This window comes from Aspergillus pseudodeflectus, assembly GCF_044049435.1.
Source record: "Aspergillus pseudodeflectus strain CBS 756.74 chromosome Unknown BJX68scaffold_7, whole genome shotgun sequence".
Classification (NCBI taxonomy): domain Eukaryota; kingdom Fungi; phylum Ascomycota; class Eurotiomycetes; order Eurotiales; family Aspergillaceae; genus Aspergillus; species Aspergillus pseudodeflectus.
This window is the reverse complement of record NW_027263783.1, coordinates 4,528-26,858: the sequence shown is the minus strand read 5'-3', so window position 1 is coordinate 26,858 and position 22,331 is coordinate 4,528. Positions and strand designations below refer to the sequence as shown.

Genomic DNA, 22,331 nt, shown 5'->3' with positions numbered 1-22,331 from the left:
CAAGCGCAGCCCAAATCATACAACTCGCCTTAGCCCTCGCTAGGCGGGAGTCAAGTCGTCCACAAGATCACCCGCGATTAGGCCGAATCATTTTATCGCTGCAAAGGCTCTCCGTCCAACTTCCCCAAGCGTTTTTACTCTGTACCCTAGGCTACTTCTCCACGTGGGTTGCAGATTGCGGGAGGTCTATAAAAGGCCTAGGCATTTCCTTCCAGCCAGGCCTCCAACTTACTCACCTCCTCAGCCAAGTTAACTAGTTTTCTTCTGCTGCAATGCTGTCGCACTCAGATTAGATCAAAGGCCCCGCTCTCGAAGATATAATTCCAAAGGATCACAAGCCCTGGTGGAAGGACTAGACTCTTCTAAAACTCAACGCCCTCCTCTTATGCGCCCTTATCACGCAGAACGCATCTGGCTACAACAGCAGCATGCTCAACAGAATGCAATTACTACCTCAATGGCAGATATATTTCAGCAGTCCAACAGGCACACGCCTCGGCGCCATAACCTTTAGCCCTACTAGAGACACCCTCATCTCTGTGCTTGTCGCTTCCCAGCTCTATGAAAAGTTTGGTCGCCGCTGGCCCATTTATGAAGGGTCTATTATTATTATCTTTAGCTAGATCCTACAGACTACAGCTATCACCTACGGCATGTTTATGGTTTCGCGGTTCTCTATTAGGTTTAGTTTAGGAATTGTTCCTATTATGGCACCCCCCTTGCTCATAGAGTGTGCTTACCCGACTCACTATGATAAACCTATTTCTTTCTACCTGGTCACTTGGTCGCTAGGATCACTTATCACTACCTGGATCACGTACAGCACGTTTAGAATGACTGGATCCTCGTGGAGTTGGAGGATCCTGAATGTCCTGTAGTGTTCATTCTCGCTGGTTTAAGCTGTGCTTAGTGTCTTTATCCCCGAGTCACCACGTTGGTTGATCTACTAGGGCCACCATGAAGAAGCCCTCGCGATCCTTACCAAGTACCATGGCGACGGTAAAGCAACACAGCTTGTGCACTTTGAAATGGTAAAGTCTATAGCAACGCTTGAGATGGAAAAGGTCTAAAAGGCGTCACGCTGGATAGAATGGATTGCTACCCTAGGAAATTAATATTATCTCTTCATCGCCCTCTACATCCTAGCCATGTTGTAATGGTCTAGTAATGCTCTTACGTCCTATTACTTATCCAAGGTCCTGAATACGATTGACATTACTAACTCAAAGGTCAAGCTTATTATAAACGCCTGCTTATTTATCTAGTCCTTCCTAACCACTACTTTCTTCGCCTTGTTGGTCGACCGTGCGGGTCAGCCAAGCCTCTTCCTCGCTGGAATGGGCGGATGAACATTACATACATTATTTGGACCATCTGTTCTATGATTAATAAAAAGAAGCACTTTAAGGATAAAGGCTTCGCCAGCGCTGTCCTTGCAATGGTCTTTATATTTAGCGCCGCATACCACATGTGCTTGCCCGTCGCACCAGCCTACATCATGGAGGTTGGCCCCTTCTTGCTCTAAGCCAAGGCCTCGATGATTTATTAACTAACAGGCAACCTCGCGGGCCTATACAATATCTTCGCGAACCCAGTCGCGATAGATGCCATTTCATGGCGATACTATATCGTCTGGTGCTGCGTTATCAGAGTCAACTTTGCCCTCATATTCTTTTTTTTTCCGGGAGACCAAGGGTAAGGCGCTTGAGGAGGTTGCGGAGATCTTCAACAGACCGAATGCATTGGCGGGAGTAAATGCAATGAGGCAGATGGGCTTGGATGTCAATGCCGACAAGGCGGTTGTGGTTAATGAGTCGGGCAAGGCTGCGCATGTCGAGCAGGCTTGAAGGTGTCATACATCATCAAATGGGTAGTATATATTGCTAGAGCAAGTGCGTTGTTGGTCGAACGATTGTAGCCCTGATGTGCTGATGGCCCTCTGGCCCTTAGAAAATGCCCGGCCGCAATTTTTGAGTTGGCTTAGCGGTACTGGTCTGAAGTTCCGATTTTAAGCACCCGCGTTCATTCTGCGGGCAATCTCTTCTTTTGTATTATTGATGTGAAAATGTATATAAGCATGTTCTGTAGAGCGAATGGATGGTCACGTGGTCAGGTGTTGGGTATTGACCGTATGGTTGTAAAGGGCACAAGATACATATTTTATCTGGATGGGTGACTTAACGGCTGTCCAAGCCGGTTAGTAATGTCGATGATGTTTTTGTTCTCTTTCTTTTAGTTTGATCTAAATGGCATCAAATTGGGTCTACACTTTTATGGTACAGTACTCGTAATAATCTCCACAGGCGGGCTCAGAAATGTAGATAGTTTCCTTAAGTTCTGTGCATCGTTCTAAGCGTTACCTGGCGTTCCTCGGCATTCTTTACCTTTCCTCACTTGTATTATCGGCAGGAAAGTTGGGCCGACATCAGCGGCAGCTTTTTATTGAATCCAGCCACGTCAGCCTGCCCCATATCGCCTCAATTCTCCGCGTTTCTGTTCCCCAAATATGGCCGATCATGCCAAGCAGCAAAATCGGGCAGAATTATATAGGAGATACATCAGCGAATAAGAACGCTAAATAAAGGTGCTGAATAAGAAAGCCTTGGAAGGGCGGTTATCAAAAATATTAAATTTTCATGAAAAGGCCTATTCTGTGCAATAAAACAGAACGTGGTTAAAAAAAGCCAAAGCTATCCTTAGATCTTATCCACTGCTAGTGACCTACAGATACAACCTCCCCGTAACAGGCACATTCACTTCGGCCGAAGTGTAGCTACAATGAAACGCTTCAGGCATATCCATCCCCACCAGTCCATCCTCTACACCAACCTCTTCCCCCCAACTCACAGGCTCCAAGGCGTGATTCCCTCCCCCTGTAAGCGGATGGCAAGCAGTACTAATGGCCGCACTGCACTGAGCCGCCAGAGGCATTAGAGAAGATAAAAATCGCATACCCATGCCCATCGAGGCGATGACAAGAAGCGAGCCCAGCATGATGACAAATATAATCGGGGCAGGCAAATACCCGCACGTGACGACCTTGACAATGTCCGCCGGGTCAAGGGCTGCGGTGATAATCTCAACGAAGAAGAAGCTCTGTGAGATGAGCTAGTGCAAGGTTGCAGAGGCAGCCAGGAGTGGGAGGCTATAGTGGTAGGGGAGGCTTAGGTAGTAAGTTAAGCGTTAGGCGCTGCCTGTTGTCGGCCAGGAGACCCAGAGCGGCTTGCGGCGGACGCCGTAGGTGTTGTATTTAGCAGTGGCGAGCATCCCCGTCAAGAGGGCGTTGTATTAGAAGTATGCTATGGACGCTAGAAGTTGTGGTGTGTTTGCAAGCAGGATCAGGCTGAAGATATTGCGCGTTGTTCGAGGTCTAAATAGAGCCTCTATAAGGGTTGCTAAGGTTTTGGTTCCTCTAAGCCCAGCGGCCTACATATTTCCTAATCTATATTCATTAAAATCGGCTAGGCCCACGCTGAGGAGGTAGCTGGAGGTACCAAGGATGGAGGCACATCTAGGAGTGAGAGTATAATAAGCACGGCATTCTCTTTAGGGGAGGGTGCCCTTACATGAGCAAGGTGGTGAACCAGCGCTTCCCACTAATTGCCTGCATATATAGCTTCCTTCGAGGTAGCTGCTGGGGTACGCTTTAGTTGGCGCCGGGAAAATGATCAACTTTATTTGTATCCCCGACTCAACGCCAGCCATGTGCTCCTTGAAAGACTGCGTCCCTAGATAACCAACAAGCCCCCCTTATAGATGGGTCTGGTCGCGTGAGGAATAATACTATCACATCTCTAATAGTTAGGAATATCTCGTCTCGGCTATCTCAAGCCGTTAAAAACATGCAGGCTAATTTGATTGCATTACATCTAACAACAACCAGATATATTACCAGACTGAAGACTAACCAGCACGACTCAGTCGTCGGTATGGCCAGGCAATGATCAATGACATACTTTCTACTAACAGCGGTGTGGTCTACACATGTAAACTCACGTCCGACTATAAGGACATGTTCTGCCTAGTCACTATCCTCCCAGAGTAAAGCATTATTAAGGTCAGCCCTTAAGTCCTCAGTAGAGGGACTCTGAGATAGTAGATTCTAAAGCTGCCTTGTGTCAGCCGTGTCACCAAGATAGAGACCCAGTTATAGCTCATCACCGCTGAGAGTCTGTGATCCCATAGAGGTGCCCACGACCAAGTCAAAGGTTATAGCTAACTAGGGTACTCCTACAACAGACTAGTTTCCTAGTATATACTACGCTTCGTTTCTATAGCAGCATTCTGGTCTGCACATCTAAGCATACATATTAACGTTTCTACCCTCGTAACCCTGTACTCGGCTTCCTATATTAGCATAGGCCGCCAGATATACTCTAGGGATCGACTTATTTATTATTAGAAATAGAGCACGCTCCCTAGGTATATAATTCGAAGCAAAATAATTAAAACACTCGTGGGTAGACATGTGTTATACCACTATATCTACATACATCGTCGTTAGCAGGCTCGTGGTACTCATTCTAACATTTTCCTCAACACAGGCGGCACCCTTGTTAATGTAGGAGGATATTACTAGTATTATTTAAATTAGATTACTAGACTCTGTAATAACAACCTAGTACTCAGCTAGAGTAACTAAATAGTAAATCGCCAAGTTGTAAATGAGATGAATAGGTAATAAGGTTACAAGTAGAGTAAATACAAGGTACTAGCGTCTTCCATAGCCATGAATAAGTAAATCAAAGATACTTGAGACTCCTATATTAAGCCAGGTTCATTTTGCATGCGCCTCGTCCACCTTGGATTATAATAGAGCGCTAAGGTATTATAAACAGTAGTTACTCGCGCCTAGGATAATTATACTAAGGATATTAATAAGTAGGTGTATGCCTATAGTCCAGTTTCTCGCTACTAAACATCAGCCCTAGTAGATAGTGGCATGTCCAAATCCCTACTACCTTTCTTTTATAAACGCGACTACAGCAGTAATAATCATGAAAAGGGAATTCGCCGCAAGCATAGCGAGTACAATCCATATGCAAAGCATCACACCCTTGATCTACCCACAGGGGCTCTATCGAGGCCCTGCAGTCATGGCAGGTTCAACCACTGCCCTAGCTTTCTTGGACGGGGCCACCGGCGTAAGCAGCATAGACTGAACTGTTGGGTTTTGGTCGTCCAGGCCGGTGTGTGTTTTACCCAGAGCGTGATCTTTCATTTCTAGTAGAGGAAGCACGGTTGAAACCTTGTCTTCGAGAGCTAGTAACTATCAATGAAATGGGGCCCCATGCCCAGATCATGGGTATTTATTCGAAAATTCTCGCTTGCAGCTCCTGACTCAATCTTCGCGCTTTGAAGCAAACACCTGCAGGACAAAGAAAACAAGCCTTGAGGCTGTCAGGGCAAAGCTTGGGGGACTTTAGCCAATGGAAGGAGGGCCCAGCGCTGATCGCAATAAAACTAAATCTGTCTAGGCCCCCAAACTGTCTACGGTTGTCTTTGAACCTATCAGGCGGGGAGGTACCTCGTATTCATCAACGAATTGAAAGGCCGCTTTGATTCGGAGGTTACATTCACACGATGAGAACACGCCCTTTGCGTGTCAGTCCGTGCCTGATATCGTTAACATACGTATTTTGATGCGTTGGGTGCAGTGGGGCGTCCTTGTCAATATCTCTTGCTCCGCATACGTATTCATCAGCCCGCATGAGGACTAAATTTCTCGAAAAGCTATGAATCATCCATCTCCAGTTTTGCCTGTGTGGATCTGGTTTAAACAGAAATTATGCAACCATAACAGCTCTCTTGTCCCACTTGCTGTACGCGATGATTCTTGCACTAGTCACAGATCATTAGCAGTGACCTAGCAGATAGATAGTCGGGAATGAACTAGCTAGTGAACCAACTACCAAATCTCAGTGCAACCAACCTATCTTGGTAAGATTCCAAGCCAACTTCTTCCTTCCTCACGACGTGGTCTCGGTTCCGACGATTGGCGATTATCTGCTGCGTCATGTTCTTTCAGCAGTTATCGGCCGCAACGGCAAGTTCTATCTAGTGCTCAACTCGCACCTTCTGACACAAAATAGCTATGATATACTACGCCCCAGCCATCTTCGGCCAGCTGGGCCTGGGTGGGAACACGACGTCTCTCCTCGCTACTGGCGTATACGGTATCATCAACTGCCTCAGCACTTTACCAGCTCTCTTCTTTATTCAGAAAAGAAAGTCGGCCGCCGCGTTCTGCTCATGGCCGGTGCCACGGGGACGTGCATCTCCCTGGTTATTGTGGGCTGTGTTGTTGGAGCTTATGGCTCTAGCCTGGTGAACCACAAATCGGCTGGCTGGGCCGGTGTTGCGTTTATCTATATTTATGACATTAACTTCTCATACTCCTTCGGTAACTACCCGGACGGCCCAATGAATAGAGTTTGGAAGTCAATTGGCAAGCCCCGATCGGATGGATCCTCCCATCGGAGATATTCAACCTCTTTATCCGGTCTAAAGCCATCTCCACCACGACGTCGGCGACATGGATGTGTAACTTGTGGGTCTATACTTCCTACATCTAAGCCATCAAATCGGGCGCCGCTAAGGCGTTCTGACTCATAGCCTTGGCATTTACGTTCTTCATTCCCGAGACTTGCAGAATGGTATGTAAACTGAAAGGTCTTTTCTTGACAGTACCTAATAACTGTTTGTACAGGCCTTGGAAGACATGGACCTCATCTTCGGGGATACAGCTGCACACAAAAAGAAGAAACGGATCAAGCATATTGAGGCTCAGCTGCATGGGACGCCCATCGAAGACGATGGGTTTAAGAAGCCAGTAGACCAACATGCAGAGATGGTGGATGCTGTTTGACGGTATTATGATATGACCATTGGTAGCAGGGTATACGGTAGTTGTATGTCAAGACTAGGTGGAAATATAAAAGATGTCATCAAAAAGCTTCATTATGCATGACTAAAGTCGCTCCAAATCCCGGGAACTATCCTGATTCGAAACAATGAGATCATCGTCTGCAATATAAGAGCACGCTGGATTCGTCCCATACCACATCAATATTCTTCTTCCTCTCCTCAAAAACAACTCAAGGGGCGCCGTCGCGATCGTAAAAGTATCATGGCAACCCTCCAAAAAAGGATCTGCCGTTTGTCCCTCTGCAAGACGAACATCATATCTTGTTACAATCTCCGCCGCAACAAGTCGGAGTTCCATTAACGCGAGTTGCTTTCAAACACAGGCGTATGGACCTAGAGAGTAGTTAGGACCTCAATACCCAGACGTTTGATTTGACGTTTATAACAAACCAGCATTAAATGGAATAAAGGCAGATGGCTCCTTGACAAGCTCGGGCCGTGTTGTCCATCTCTCGGGAGGAACTCCAGCGCTTGGGCGAATACACGCTCATCTAACAGGCGCAAAATAGATCAGTACTTGAGTACGGGCAGTCATCTACCTCAAAACAACGTATGCGTCGGCACGCAAACCATCACATCCCCAGGGATATACCAATCGCCAATCTAGAGTCCCTTGGAGTCAACCATTGTGTACCCAAAGGAACAGCAGGATGCAACCGGAGCGTTTCATTAATAAGTACATCAAGGAGTTTAGCTCTTGTTAGTTATTCCTGGGATAATTCAGGTAGCGCATCAAGTTCAGCCTGGAGCTTTGTTTGCCAGATGGGGTTAGTCCCAAGGTGGAAGAAGAGATTTTTTAATATTATAGTGGTAGTGTCGCTTTATTTTATAAGCCTAGTTTTGTTATAAATATAGAGGTAACTCACCTTCCTGTAACTATGATTAAATATGCGTCGCCGTGCAGATCAAGCCAATCCTGGTTTAATCTTGGACCTTTCTCATAGGCGTCCAGCGTCCGAGACACGTTTCGCAAATCGATTCGAACCGGAGGAGTGGCTGTTGAGCACGAATGGGTATCGGATCCGGCGTCATTCAGGATATAGCAATAGATTTCGGTGGACTAAAAGCAGGCGAGGGTCTCTGGGACGTTTGCGATGAGAACAGTCGACGATTTTGACGCATACGAAATGTGCGGTCGAGCGACTGTTGCTCCTCATTCCTTCAACCATTCTATCAATCAGTGCGCGCGGGTAGAATAATAAGGAGGCAGAGACTTCGCCTCTTCGAAGATCAACATACCTATTTATTTGGTCAGGGGCGGTTGCACGATGGTCTTGGCGAATTGCCCGATCCTCACAAAAGCTTGCCGCCTTCCTGTGAGAGGCAAGCTCTTTATCTACTTTACCCGCTCCCCCAGCGTCTCATTCCTTTCAAGACGGTTAGATTCATTCGGAAGACCATTCAACTGCTTGCTATTCATGCACTCCGGCCTCCTTCTCCTTCCAAAGTAATCTGCCAGTCAAAGCTCAACCCACGTGTGAAGCTCTTCTGGAAAAGATATGCGTCATCAGGGCTTGGCGCCGCGTCCGATTGCTAGCCTGCCTATGCATCGCTCACGGGGGCCGGAGGGTTTGAAGGGGGCTACACCGGCTTGGCTGCAATGGTTGTACGAAGGTAGTGGAAAAGCGCAAGAAGAGATTGCGCGAACAGTTCTTGCGCACACTCGGAATCAATCACGTCGATACCGGCCTCGCAAGAGTTCGACAGGAACATTGGCGGCGGGAAGAGCAAGGCATATGAAATGACGTGTTGTAGCATTGCGCTCCCTCAGACGCCCGTTTGAACTCTCTCCACCTCAGGACCTGAACATGACATTCAAGTGCGACACCAAAACGCGAGCAGAATTGAGACGCATCGATACTGGGGGAGTGTTTTCAGAAACAATCGGCACGCAGAAGATGCTTCCCGCTTCTTCTTATCCGAGGTCTTCCCGACACATGAAGCAGGGCTGTGATTATATAGCGTCCGTGATCGACCTGAACCAATCCGACCTCCATTCAGAGGCTCGGAAGCTCGCCGAATGGGAACATCCATGCTCGACCGCGCCCAAAGTTGATTACATCGACCCGCGAAAACTTATGAGGTTTCCCTCCATTGATCGTTCATCAAGCGAATACGCCTTCGCGGCAGACTGACACGGTGGATTAGAGGAATGACTAATCGAAGAATAACAAGGTTCTTTGGATTCAAGGCCACGGCGACAAAGGCTTACTTCAAACTGACAGGCACAATTTGATGTCTAGAGAGTGGAACAACTCGGAAATCGAAGAAGGCACAGCTTGCGTGACGTATTCGGTGCAGAGCTTCGGTATACCTGGTTCAACACGTCGTTGCGTCTGGCAGGATGAAGTTTGCCATGGTAGGCTTAAGGCGTCTTTATAGGGAAGATTGGATGGGCCAATCCTCTGAATATACGAGGCAGACGTGAACAGAGCAGACAATGCAAGCCTTGTATGCGCAATTTTAGCATAAATCGGCACATCTGTGACTATCAGTCTAATTGCGCAACGCTTTCAACTTAGGATTCCTTACTTCTCCAACATCCCCTCCTCACGTGCGGTGGTCTTGGTGTGTAGCGCGCTCCGGCTTTCAAGCGCAGTGGCCTAAACCAAAACCTCGAAGCACCGTTCTGATCCCTCTGGAGAGTCACTGGAACTGCCTCCAGACTAGTGGCGCACATACACGGTTAAAATGAGCAAGCGGTTTCCGTTGGCCGAAGACGGTCACCATCAATGCGGACCAACTGAAGGATTCAGAAATAATCGGCCTTCAATCCACAGATTGAGAGTCGAGAGACACCCAGATAGCTCTATTTCTATTCTCTCTGAAGTCTCCGCACCGGCCGGGCGTTGGTCCACATGCCTGCCAGGATTACTGTATAGCGTTCCGCATTAGGACAGAGAGGTTCCATTGCACCGGCTTTCCGAAAACCCCAAAGGCACCGCTATGTTCAAGATGGAGTTTTGTGTCGACTAGAACGCTCGCTTTGATTCTCTCCCCAAAGGAGGCGTTCATCCTTTCTACCCAGAATTTATCCACAAGGGCGGAAAATTTACTACCGCGTGCTGAAAGGAATCAGGAGATTTGGAGTCAGGCCCTTCCATACAGAGTCATTCGTATGGGGACGAGGGCCGCAGAAAGCAGGCGCATGACCTCTTTCAGTACCCTGCGTTCAGCTGAAATGCTGACCGTGCGATCACTGAGACACATCATGCTGGCACTGGGTGGCCTCTGCGTGCTCTGACGGACTACCCCATCTATCTCCAGGCGTGAGGCGGCGGGGGCGCTCAGGGATGATTCTCTGACCAAATTTCGGCAGGAGATGAAGGCATGGCATCGAGCACCTCGGGGAAGAGGCGAAATCCTGTCGAAACTTCATAGGGGCTCCGGAGATCATGGTTAGACACTGTGTGCTAAGCCAATTTGCCACTGGTATACCTTTGAACTCAAATGAGTGTGCGCCGAAGGGTTAATATGCACTATCATAGACCGGCAGCTGAAAGCCAAGTCAAGATAAGGACTGAGGTTAATCTGGGATGCCCCATTGTTCAATCAACATTTCGCAAGACATAACAAGGTCTTTTCGGAGTTGACATATAGACGCAGCGTTGCTTGGGGCGGTTCATGGTGCAAGAGGCGATCGTGTTACAGTGGCTTCTCTGTGTTGCTGGATGTGCTGACTTGCGAAACTCTGCCGCTGGTTGCATTGTGCGGAGTGATCAGACCACACTAGCCAAAAGTGGCCTTCTCGGGACGACCATCATGTGACCGCTACCGCAAACACAACAAACATTTTATTCCATCATGTCGACCTTTAGTGACCGCTAGTATTCCGCTTCAACGCCGAACTTACTGTTAGTCAGCGCCCGCTCGGTCATTTAACTATCGTATCGTTTCTATTTCCTTATTTAGTTAGATTACCCCTATTTCTCTTGTATTTAGTGCAGTATCGCTGCTAGATTCAATGAATCAGGCCTTCATATTTCGATGGGTGTACCGAATATTACGTACGCTACGGAAGTTCGACAGTTATGAGCCCGGTACGCATATAGGACTGCTTCGCTGCTCCATTCGACTATATTGAAGCTATTCAGACCTACCTTCTCCGAGGATACTGTACCACAAGCAACGAATCGAGAGTACCTACCCCTGATACCCCTGAATCGAGAATCGATCCGGAAAACGATCCCGAAGCGATCCTTGTACAACGGCATGGATGCCAGCGCGGCCACGAAGGCCTCAATTATCTTGAAGTCTCGAGATGATTGGCGCGCTTGGTACGACAATATACAAAGCCTAGCGAAGGCGCGAGATGTATGGGATTACATCAACCCTGATACCAAGAAGGAGGAGCTACCGGAGCTACCAAAGGAACCAGAGATCCCTATCCTATCATCAAGGTGTGGAATGTATTGACTTCGAATGCGACGACGCTATGAGCCTTGATGAATATTTTGTCACGTCCACCTTCTTGAACAGGACGACCGAGGACACATTTCAGCTAAAGAGGTACGATTTGTGTCTCATAAAAAGCATAGACAACTGACTGACATACTGGTAGCAAGTACCTCATCGGCGCAGATGGAGGCCGCAGTTTCGTTCGCCGACACGCAGGCATTCCCTTCGAAGGAGATACGTCGGAGGATCAATGGATTCGAATTGATGGCATCGCGGAGACAGACATGCCGATCGCTCGAGCTTACGGGTATGTCCTTATATTCGGACTGAGATATAAAGGCTAACGTTTGACAGCGCAATTGAGAGCGAAACGCATGGTAATGTATTGTGGGCGCCTCTCAACCACGGCGCAACAAGGATTGGATACGCATACAGTGCTAACATTGCGCTCAAATATCCGGACGGTGTTACTCAAGAAGTGGTGGTACAGGAAGTAATTACAAGCATGAAGCCCTTTAAGGTGAAGTTCAAGGAGGTTTACTAGTAGACATTATATACTATTAGATAGTGTATTAAGAGGACCTTTTTAAGCCGTGACCACATTTTCCTCTATAGCGATGCAGCCCATACACATAGTAGTGGCGCTACTCAAGGACTTAACACGGGCATCCACGATGCGGTTAACCTGGCGTGGAAGCTAGGGTTATGAATTCATGGCACCACGCGTCTAGAGGTGTTACTGACATACGCCTCTAAGAGGGCTACTACTTTATATAAGTTAATTAACTACGATAAAGATATTGCTCTGCTAATATCTTATAAATAGCCTGCGTGGTATAAGGGCGATCCCTAGGCAGACCCCTATCTTGTATTAGGCGAGATCTTTGAGAAGGCTACCTCGTTTAATACTAGGCTAAGGATTTCCTACTTAGAAAACGACCTGAACTAGAAACAACGGGATACTATCTACTCTATGAGTCCAGGCAGTTAACCTCTGGATGTCAAGTTAACAACTCCTGGAACGAACCAGAGCGTGTAACTATAGAAGGTCACACTGAACCAAGCCACCTTCTAGGTTCCACTATTCACAGGGAGTAATAATTCCATGATTTAGAGTCTCATGAAAGAGCTGCAGAGGTATCTAGACATGGTGTCAGAGCTCATGTCTTGCAAGGCCATTAGATAGCTAATAATCATCACTGGCACTGGATGTTCGCCATATGAAGCGCTGGGTAGAAGACCTTTTGGGGATGCGTACTTTAATGCTCGGAATGCGGCTCATGACAGTCTAGGAATCAATATGGATGTGGGTGCTGTGGTAGTCCTCCGACCGGATGGATTGGTTGGCACAACGTGTGGAATACAGGGAGATACCGTACACCAATATCTGTCTAGCATCCTCTACGTATAGGCAAAGCACAAACAATCGTAGTCAATCAAAATGTCCTGATAGCATGGGAAGAAACCCACAGGCGCTTCCAAGCGTAGGCGGACTTGTAATTCGGGTGCCCAGTCTCGTCTTTCTTTGCCATCTGGGTAGAATAGGCCGGCAGTCCACCAAAAAAAGCAAAGAGGACCGGTTGGCTTTCCAAGGATATTGGTTCCCACTGGCCATGAATTAAATCTGGTGGCATTGGCGGCTAGAATAGTGCTATAGCGAGTCTCCTTGCATAATGAATGACAGTAGTTTTGCGCCTGTTTTATGTAATCTCAAACTCCCGCTGAACAACAATCCACAACCCTCCACCCCTCGGACTCGCCGGGACCAGGTTTTGCTGATCAGACACACCCCCAATACTCCCCGGCGGACTGTCGACATCGCGAAGCATCTCATCCATTTCACCGACACTAACAAGCGTCCGCAACGGGTACGGGTCCTCCTCATTATTTCCATGTGGTCCTTGGCTGCGCTTAGTTGCATTCGATTGCGGCGGGTAGACGGCCAACGTGCGCGAGCTGCTGTAGTAGTCCGGGATGGTGGATCGGGTGTAGGGGAAGACGGGTTTCCAGAAGGGCACGCAGGCGAGCGTGATCGCGAGCGCGGGCTCAATGATCGACCTGATCACCGTGTCGCCGAAGGAGTAGGTTACATCGGCTTCGTTGAAGACGGTCATCCCGTTCATACGCATGATTGTTGTGACGCAGACGCTGGACCCATATTGTTAGTTTTAGATCCGCAGCTATGTTATCAATCTTTGGAGCGAAAGAAGAGCCTATGGATGGGATCGGTCATTGTGTACGTACAAAATCCCCAATCCAAACGTCGCCATGAGCGGGAGCTTCTGCACGGGCTTCATCTCCAACTTAAGCAGGTACGGCATCGGCATGATAACGATAACCACGTCGGAGACGAGCTTCAGGGGGCCCGTGACCAGATACGCAGTCTTGGTATTACTGCATTCCCGTCCTTGATTGTCGGGTCCCACGAGTACGCGATAGGCTTGCAACGGCGGAACAGGCTCAGGAACGCCGCCGAAAGTCCAGAGTAAAATGAAGGTGGCCATGCCTTTGACCAGAAGAATGAAGTATCGGAAGGGGAAGACGCGGCAGTAGAAGGTGAGGAGGGAAAGCCTGACGAACGAGATGGCGAGGGCCCAGAGGATTAGGCCTGTGAGGAGGGCCTATTCGAGTTAGTTGATTTCGAATGTGCGAGTGGATTGGAAACTGACCCTGTAAAATAGGAAGAAGGACTGGGTCCGTAGTCTCGGAGGATGTCCTCTGTGTGCATGCCCAGTCCTCCCTTGAAGACGCCTGATCACACCGTCAGTTCACTTCGCGGTAGAGCAGCCGTACGCGACTTACATGCGATCTCCACACAACAGAATCCAACCGACAGCAGCAGAGCGCAGAGAATCATGTAGTCGCTCATGTCCAGTCGGACCCCTTTCTGACGACGCCCATACAGCCGCAGAGTGACAGCAACGATCGGCAGAACCATGAAGATCACACAGACGCTCAATAGCGACCGTTGCGTTCTGTTTTCGATGTGAAAGACGACCATTGTGGCCTCGTGGGCGCTGTACGACAACTCTGCAGAACGAACTCGAAACAGAGGTTGGGCTGTCTCAGCTGTATATGCGGACTGCACACATGTATGTGTCAAATATCTGACGATAGCCGTTACCTGTCAAAAGTGCAAGGGCCAATAGGTGGACAACAGTACTTTTGGTGCATTCCCCATGGGCCAATAGCAAGAATAATGGAGCGTTGGAAGGCTGTGGCCCCCAACTGACGGGAGCTTAATTAGCGCGAGCAATCACTCATCTCAATATAAATGAACAAAGAAAGTCTAAATGTGATTAATCAGTTCCTAAAACTGGCTGCCACGAGCGATAACGAGCAGCAACAGCTGAGACTCGATGTGATTCGGGCGCATCGCGAAGTGATACATCAGTTCAAGGGCAATTGCCCCACCACAATCACACTCGTCACATCTGATCTTAATCTCAACGGGTGCAGCGGTTCTGGTTGTTGGAGTCCCTCACTTTTCCACAGATGGCCCTGGAAGATCGTCGCCAGGATTTGTCTCGCATTGGCTGCAATCACCGTGGCTTTTATGAGTTGTGCATTCCTGCCGTCGTTATCTCACACTATGTTCGCCATCCGGAATCTATGCATAAAGGTCTGGTCAGGGACCAGGCACCGTTCGGCGCCTGGATGCTGTTTCATCCCGTCTTGGGCCGAGTTCCGGGGATAAGGTTGCGTCGCCCTCTGGTCTCTCGACACCGAAGAGTGAGCGTGCGCCTTGCATGTCTCCTTGTGGCAATCTAAACGACAGACATTTTCGTTCATGTTCGACTAGCCGTAAGATCAAAGACGTACCTAGGAGTTTGGAAACGAGCTTGCGCTACACCACCGGATCCTCCCATCCCGACTTCCAAACCCATCACTCGACACTGTCGACAAAGTACGCGACCAGCAGCTCAGCTCGGTCCTTTCTCTGCCATGAGCCTGTTGCCAAAACACCTGTGGCAGGGTCAAAGGAGGATAATCGCTTGAAATGAATCAGGTCTTGTGAATCAGGGGGCATGGGCTACAACACCACGCAAGGACTTTGTATTTGCCATCATCATCGCCATCACGATCGAGGGTATAATTTATGTACTGCAAAATGATTGTATTGCGCGATGATAGTGTTCGCCACGTGGAATGAGTTGATTTTCGACTTCAGGTTCTATCGTGGTGACGCATACCGCTCCTTAGCTGATAGTACCTCTAGGCTTGTCAACCACGGGCACTTATCATGGAATGTAAAGCATGAAAAAGTACGGCTGTCAAGAACGAATGGCGCGATAATCAGATATCCTCGATCTTCGTGCTTCCCCCTTCAGTTCTCCTCGAACACAGAGGGCACATTCCTTCCTCTGAACCAAGTCGCCGGGACCATTAACAGGAGACTTTGCACCAGCAAGACTTTCCATCAGGCTTTATACCACCAGTACAAACGACGCCAAGACCATTGATTGATGGTTTGGCAGGAGAGTCGACCTGACACGATGCAGCCTGAAACGGTGGCTGCGCGTGGATGCTCGGCAAATGACAAAACCATCGCACGGATCACATCGTCGTTTGATGATCGTAAATAACGCTCGATAGTGGTTCCTGAATTCTTGGCCGGGGCCCTAGATTGAGTTTAGCGTGGTCTGCGAGATCATATAAGGGCTCTTTGGAACACAGAGACATCACTATCGGGATACAGGGCCTTCGGCTCGGTGTACTAGTACGGGGGTGCTAAGTCCACTATAAGGTAGTAAATACACACCTATATCCCGATACCTCTTCCACTTTGAGCCGACCGGACAATCCTCTTCTTTTTGTATTGCTGCAGATCGAATCCCGGACTAGCAAGCCATTTCTCAAATTTTAGAGTGTGAAGTAATGACTCGTTACTTCGTTCAGTGAAACTCCGGCATGAACTTGCTCCTGGAACTGTATACAGCAATTAGATATCCTGGGCTTTCTCTTGTTCAGCTGTAAGTCTTTTTGTCACTTGCAAGCAATATGCCCCGCTCCTCGGCATCAGGGGCCAAAATGGCTGATGGACTGAATGTTGTGGACCATCTTTCTCTGGCTGCTGAGGTGAGAGGTATACGATCCGCTGTGGGTATCGCTATGGCGGGAGCTGCGACCACGGTAAATAAGTGACATCAATAAACACGATAATATCTCGCTGACTGAAGATGCGCGGCTCTATGATTTGGTACAAGCTGCTGTACACTCTGTACTATCGATCCCGATGGTCAACCCTGGAAGGCATGCTGAGGCGTATCGAGGAGGAATGGAATACAGGAAGGCTGCAGCACCAGGCTCATTCTTACCATATAATAAGGGTAGGCCCTGATAGTTCCAAGCATGAAACTACCTAGCGCTACGACAAAAGATATATACGCAATTATGAGATATTTTGTAAGGGTACTCTCAGGCGGGATGACTCCGACCTTAATCGAGGAAGTGACTTGCATGCAGCCTACATCACGCCATGGCGCTGTAGACACCCATCGAAGAAACAAGCACAGATCCATCGGTGGGCATTGAAATGAGAGAAAGTCTCTCCTTAGTGCAGCCCTCTCAGCTCCTCCGCCGTATACTGGTCCCTCCGGTGGAACCCAATTCCCCCAACTCGGCTCTCCCCATCCTGCCTACGCAGCGGCGTGAAATCCAACCAACAAAACGTATTAATCAAATGCTCTCTACCCCTCCCATACGTCGAATAGGCATGGTACATTTTGCCTTCCTCTCCAAGCGTGCCATCGCCTTTATAGAAGATGCTCCTTCCGGGTTGTTCTCCAATGGCATGGAACCCCTTCAAAATAGGCTCTAGTTGCTCCTTGTTTCGGAAGTTGTACTCGACTGGCTGCACGATGTCATCTTGTGTCACATGCATATCGTAATTAAAGTCGCTATGGTAAGAAGACACCCAGGGGAAACTCCAGCCCATGCGCTTTTATACGCCGCGATCTTATCAATCGGCGCGCGGGACACGGCGACGACTGTCGTCGAGCGAAAGTGAATGTGCCCGAGGATGGCAGGGAACAAGTAGCCCATGACCGTGCATCCCGTGCAGCCCTCGTCCGAGGCGGGATCGAACATGAAGTGGTAGACGATCAGGTGGCGGCGGTCGTCGATCAGGTCCGATAGAGTCAGACTCTTTGTTACCTCATCTCCGTCCTCTGGAATAGTCTCGAAACTATAGGGCTTATGTAGTTCGACCATGGGGAGCTTGCGCCGCTCGGCGGCCAGAGGCTCACACTTGGGTCTCAACGGCAAACACCTCTTTAGCCTGTAGGGACCAACCGTCACCGACCTCGATATTAACACGTGAAGTATTAGTCGACCGGCAGAAAACATTGATAATCAGAATGGCAACCAACAAAGTACTGCACCTCCCCGAACTCCTCGAGATCATCCTAGCTAATCTCCTCATTCAAGATCTCCTCCTTGCCTAGGGCGTCTGCCGCGGATGGAAAGACCTTATCTTATGCAACTGACGACTGAAAAAGAAACTCTTTCTCCAGATCCCACGAAAATTTCCACAACCAGATTCTGACCTAATGGTTAAATAAACCCTCTCCTTTCAGGCAATGTTCCCTGCATTCCTCAGCCACCTCGAAACGATCAATTGGAGCGATAAAGTCGACCCAAACAGCGGCCTATTTCAATGGACCGCGCAGCTACAGTACGTCAATGTAGAAAACATGCTGAGACAGCAAGCCTGGTTCCAAGACACCGCGAAGCAAGACGCGTCCTGCGGCCCGAGGCCTCCTGGTGAAGCATGTTCCCATCCCGCCACGCCTGGGCACATTCCACGCCCTGCACGGTAGCTGTAGCTGCGGTGAGGGCGACCAACTCACTGGTCGCCTTGATTGACGGTACCAGCGGTTCAATCGGGATCCCGGCGCGCGGATGTGGCTGATTTGGGATGTGGTGATGCTCTTCCCCGACGATGACTCCAAAGGGTCGTTGTCCGTCCCGTGATGGCGAAAGAGACCGGTTGGCTTGAAGGGCAAGTCGTGGGTTCTCAAGCTGGCGGTTACTTTGGAGGTCTATTGGGAGTGTCCGTGCTCCACACAAGCGTACAGTACAAGGTGTCTGGGTTGGCTATCGCAGATAAGGAGGATCTTATCGAGTATGATCATTATGACGATATGAGCGCGATACTGGAGCTCGAAACGCCGCCGGTCAGTGTTTTGCGGAGATATGCGCGAGACGCATTGGAAAAGTCGGCGCCACCAACAAGAGACATGAGGGTGGTGTTGATGAGGGCAGCACTGAGCAGCTCTACCATTTAGTGGACAATTATCATCGCAAGCTGGAGGGCAAATTGCCGCCCCTTTTCAAGCTAAAAGAATTGATCGTCAGGGATGTTCAGCATAACAAGAGGAATTTTATTTGCCGGATTGAATTATCCACCTACCGTTCTGGCGTTAAGGTCAGCAATGAGATAATGGAGATAGACATTGCAGTCCTTGGCCTGCGGGGCGTCGTGGTCAAGTAACCAGAGAAGCGCAGCACTTATTTTCGGAAAAGAGTCACTGAATTCCTGGTTGCCGAAACCCCGCATGGCCATTGATCTGAGGACGATATGTCAAGTCACGGGGAAGCGCCTCTTCCAAGATTTAGGCTTGTTTCCCGCCAATGACAATTCCTACGGACACGCGGTCTGAAGCGTCCTGACGTATGACTGGCTGATCGGACCACCATCGAAATGAGGGAACCTGATTTCGGCATTGACTACGGAAGGTGACGCTATGCTGGAAGTAATTTCCGGCCCAATCCTTCGCTGAACCGACACCGTCATTCTGACTTGGCTCAAAGATAAAAACCGAGCCCGTCGGGAACTTTTGAGGAAATCGGTTACTGCCTTGGATACGCGCTATGCTCTTCAACATCACCCGCGTCGCAAAGTCCTGCTGCCATTTTTGTTTTATCGTCCTTGAATTTAGATAGCGTCATTATGTCTGTGCGGAATCAAGACCCCTCGCCCCCGCAACTTCATCTCCTGCTTCTCCCGCTTCCAGCCCCATAGTCAAGAGGAAAAAAAGTTCAAGAGCATGCTCTGCATGCCAGCAAAAGAGGACTAAAGTAGGTTGGCCCCCACTATCTAGAAGCTCACGGACAAGGAAGTGCACTGGATCGCCGCTAAAGGCTGTAATTTAGTGTTCTGGTGGAATACCATGCCAGAGGTGCAAAGAGAGCGATACAGTGTGCCTTGTCGACCCTGAGACTGACAACCGCCGGCGAGCGCTGCTCACGCGAAAGATAGACACGCTACAGAATACGATCATCAACATCATCGAGACCCTGCGCGACGAGGAGAAGGCTGATTGGCTTATTGGTATTGTGCGGAGCAATGCGTCATTGGAACAGATACAACAGATTTTGGCGCGCGATCTAAGCAAAGATTCTCCGTTAGATAGGAGCAAAACACCCGACGCATCAGACCGAAGCAAAGAGTCTTCCTTAACTGGAAGCACTACACCTGGTGGTTCCCCCGTACAGCCAGAAGATGCACAAGGGTCTGGTCTTCGCTACATGCGTGGAATAATGGCCATTGAACACCTGACTCAAAGGTGTTGATGCGAATGTTAATCTTCTTCTGATGCTTGTCGCAGAGCGCTGGTGCTTTTTTGTCCGGTAGAGGAAAGTCTTCATTTTGCTGGCGTTGGTTTGGTAGAGAGGTCACTGAGGCCCAATTGGCATGTTCACAATCTCTAACCTGTTTGCGAAGTGATAATATCAAGTGGGATCGAAAGTTCCAAGAAGCTAGGGGAATGGAATACAAGGCAGAGCAGTATACAGAGTTAGAGGAGCCTCTCGCAGATCTCAGGCCCTTGTGGTTGGGCCATGCAAATTTCGACTTGGCTTCCTTGCAGCAGGCGGCCACAGACTTCGGGGAAAAGACCGCCGTTTTTAGAGGTGCATCTTTTGGAAGGACAGATGCGGACTCAATGCCCAATGATCGCGTTGCAAGGCGCATTTGATGTGTCTCTTCCTCGAAAACCGACCTGGGGAGCCACAGCAAGCTATACGAGTTGGGCACCAAAGCGAATAATAGTCGCGGCACATACAGCAGGTATCAAGCAAATAGTTATATTGTTGCATTCTAAATGCGTCTCTTAGGCGATGCGCTCTTGTCAGAAGAACTGATGATGTGAATAGTTTTGGTCAATGTCCGTACGTGCCACTCGGGGATAAAGAATGATTATTCCAGTGTCTAAATTGTTAGCATAAGTAAATGTATGTAGAAGAGTCAGCTGATGATCCTGCCAAGATCTCTACTACGTTTCCAGCCGAAGTTGCCCGGAGGGAAAGCTTGCAAGACGGTAAAAAAAGGGATCTACCCCAAGGTTTCCCCGGATCCCCGGACACGCACTGGTATCGGCTACGTATCCGATTACACGAGCGCAGGATCGCTGATTACGCGAGCTGTGCCCTCCTAACAAGACACCAACCAGCGAGAGTCAAGACTCTGACGTGCAGGCTGGTCAGCTCCCAATACATGTGCGATCCTAGACAGTCTCAGACTACCCAACGCCTTGCCTGTGAGATGTGGGCGGCGGAATCTAGACCCACCGAGGCTGATAACATGCCACGGAAGCCCCTTGAACTGGCCCGGGTGCCGTCGTCCATATATCCAGCGAGGGTTGCCGCGGCCAACGGTTACTTAACCCGGCAACTGCCCGCTTGACACCGATGGGCCACCTAAACTTTCCCTACATGCCATAGTCTTCTTTTGCGTTCAAAGCCCTAGAACATATCTCCCCGTGTACCTTCGCACAACATGGCAAATGAACAGGATGACATGACCAAGGCATCCACCATGGCCTTGGAGCCTTCTGTGCCTCTCACCGTCAACTCTCACTCAACCTTGGAAGAAGCCTTGGTGGTGGACGAAAAAAAAGTTCTCCGCAAGATGGACCTTCGCCTGATCCCCATCGTGTCAGCGCTGTATCTTCTCTGCTTCCTGGACCGTGGCAACATTGGCAACGCCAAGATTGAAGGCCTACTCGAAGACATCAACTTGAGCGGCCAGCAGTATAATATGTGCTGTAAGTTTGGGCTTACACCTGAAACAGTTCTGGTTTGCTAACAGCTTCAAGTGACCGCTTTTTTCTTCACGTACGCGGCATTTGAGTTGCCATCGAACATGGTCTTCAAGCGACTTCGACCCTCAATCTGGCTTTCTGCGATCATGGTGGGCATGGGCATTGTTATGGTTCGAACGTTACACCCTTTTATTGCACGGACATAGGCTGACACTATATGGGTCAGACGCTCAAGGGAATTGTCCAAAACTACCATGGTCTCTTGATCGCTCGCATTTTTCTTGGGGTGGCTAGTGAGTGATTTACCTTTGTGCCTTGGTTTGGTACAATAAACATTGCTGACTCTCACATTAGAGGCTGGCCTATTCCCTGGGGTTGCGTTCTACATCACGACATGGTATTGCCGGCACGAGGCCTAGTTTCGACAGGCATTGTTCTTTAGTGGCGCGAGCGTTGCTGGGGCATTTTTAGGTCTTTTGGCCTTTGCTATTGCTGCAAGTCTTCCCCGACAGTCGATGCCTATATGGTCTGACATGTATTATAGAAGATGGATGGGGTTGCTGGCCTGGATGGCTGGCGGCGGATTTTCATACTAGAAGGGCACCTGACTGTTATTGTCTTGGCTTCCGCATTCTTTATTATCTTGGACTATCCACATGAAGCCAAATTCCTAAGCGAGGACGAGAAAGCCTAACCATAGGTTGCCTTGACGTCCGGCGCACGTCAAAATTTCCAGCGAATCAGCGCCTCAGGTGGCCGCGGGAGGGGCCCACCCTTAGACCAGGAAGGGTATAGCGCTCGTCCGTCGCTCGTCAAAACTTCATCTTTCCCCCTTTCTTTCCCTCTTTCCCCTCACGCTCGCCCTTGTCCCGCAATTCCCCCACACCTTCCTTCCTTCCACCCTCCTACCTAAGATGACCAAAGCCCTAAAATTAAAATCAAACCAGGCATGAAGGGCAC

General features: G+C 49.1%; 6 protein-coding genes across 6 annotated transcripts; 3 read left to right on the top strand and 3 right to left on the bottom strand.

Moving 5' to 3' along the window:
* Window positions 1-4,891: 4,891 nt before the first annotated feature.
* On the top strand, window positions 4,892-5,248 carry BJX68DRAFT_229367 (uncharacterized protein). Its single transcript, XM_071039022.1, has one exon. It carries the CDS (start codon window positions 4,943-4,945, stop codon window positions 5,225-5,227), a length of 285 nt encoding a protein of 94 aa, XP_070902572.1. The 5' UTR covers window positions 4,892-4,942; the 3' UTR covers window positions 5,228-5,248.
* Window positions 5,249-10,858: 5,610 nt separating this feature from the next.
* On the top strand, window positions 10,859-11,874 carry BJX68DRAFT_229364 (uncharacterized protein). Its single transcript, XM_071039021.1, has 3 exons — window positions 10,859-11,436; window positions 11,489-11,632; window positions 11,680-11,874. The coding sequence occupies exons 1-3, from the start codon at window positions 11,240-11,242 to the stop codon at window positions 11,867-11,869; spliced, it is 531 nt and encodes a 176-aa protein (XP_070902571.1). The 5' UTR covers window positions 10,859-11,239; the 3' UTR covers window positions 11,870-11,874.
* Window positions 11,875-13,025: 1,151 nt separating this feature from the next.
* BJX68DRAFT_263250 (uncharacterized protein) lies at window positions 13,026-14,326 on the bottom strand (the record flags this gene model as incomplete). The annotated part of the gene is made up of 4 exons (XM_071044644.1): window positions 13,026-13,473; window positions 13,570-13,946; window positions 13,991-14,076; window positions 14,128-14,326. 4 exons carry the CDS (start codon window positions 14,324-14,326, stop codon window positions 13,026-13,028), a joined length of 1,110 nt encoding a protein of 369 aa, XP_070902570.1.
* Window positions 14,327-16,879: 2,553 nt separating this feature from the next.
* On the bottom strand, window positions 16,880-17,538 carry BJX68DRAFT_263249 (uncharacterized protein; the record flags this gene model as incomplete). Its single annotated transcript, XM_071044643.1, has 2 exons — window positions 16,880-17,225; window positions 17,276-17,538. 2 exons carry the CDS (start codon window positions 17,536-17,538, stop codon window positions 16,880-16,882), a joined length of 609 nt encoding a protein of 202 aa, XP_070902569.1.
* Window positions 17,539-19,214: 1,676 nt separating this feature from the next.
* Window positions 19,215-19,648, bottom strand: BJX68DRAFT_229363 (uncharacterized protein). Its single transcript, XM_071039020.1, has 2 exons — window positions 19,483-19,648; window positions 19,215-19,407 (listed from the first exon to the last, which is right to left on the bottom strand). The coding sequence occupies exons 1-2, from the start codon at window positions 19,617-19,619 to the stop codon at window positions 19,278-19,280; spliced, it is 267 nt and encodes an 88-aa protein (XP_070902568.1). The 5' UTR covers window positions 19,620-19,648; the 3' UTR covers window positions 19,215-19,277.
* A 1,458-nt stretch (window positions 19,649-21,106) lies between these two features.
* BJX68DRAFT_263248 (major facilitator superfamily domain-containing protein) lies at window positions 21,107-21,790 on the top strand (the record flags this gene model as incomplete). Its single annotated transcript, XM_071044642.1, has 4 exons — window positions 21,107-21,374; window positions 21,426-21,541; window positions 21,598-21,664; window positions 21,726-21,790. The coding sequence occupies 4 exons, from the start codon at window positions 21,107-21,109 to the stop codon at window positions 21,788-21,790; spliced, it is 516 nt and encodes a 171-aa protein (XP_070902567.1).
* Window positions 21,791-22,331: the final 541 nt, after the last annotated feature.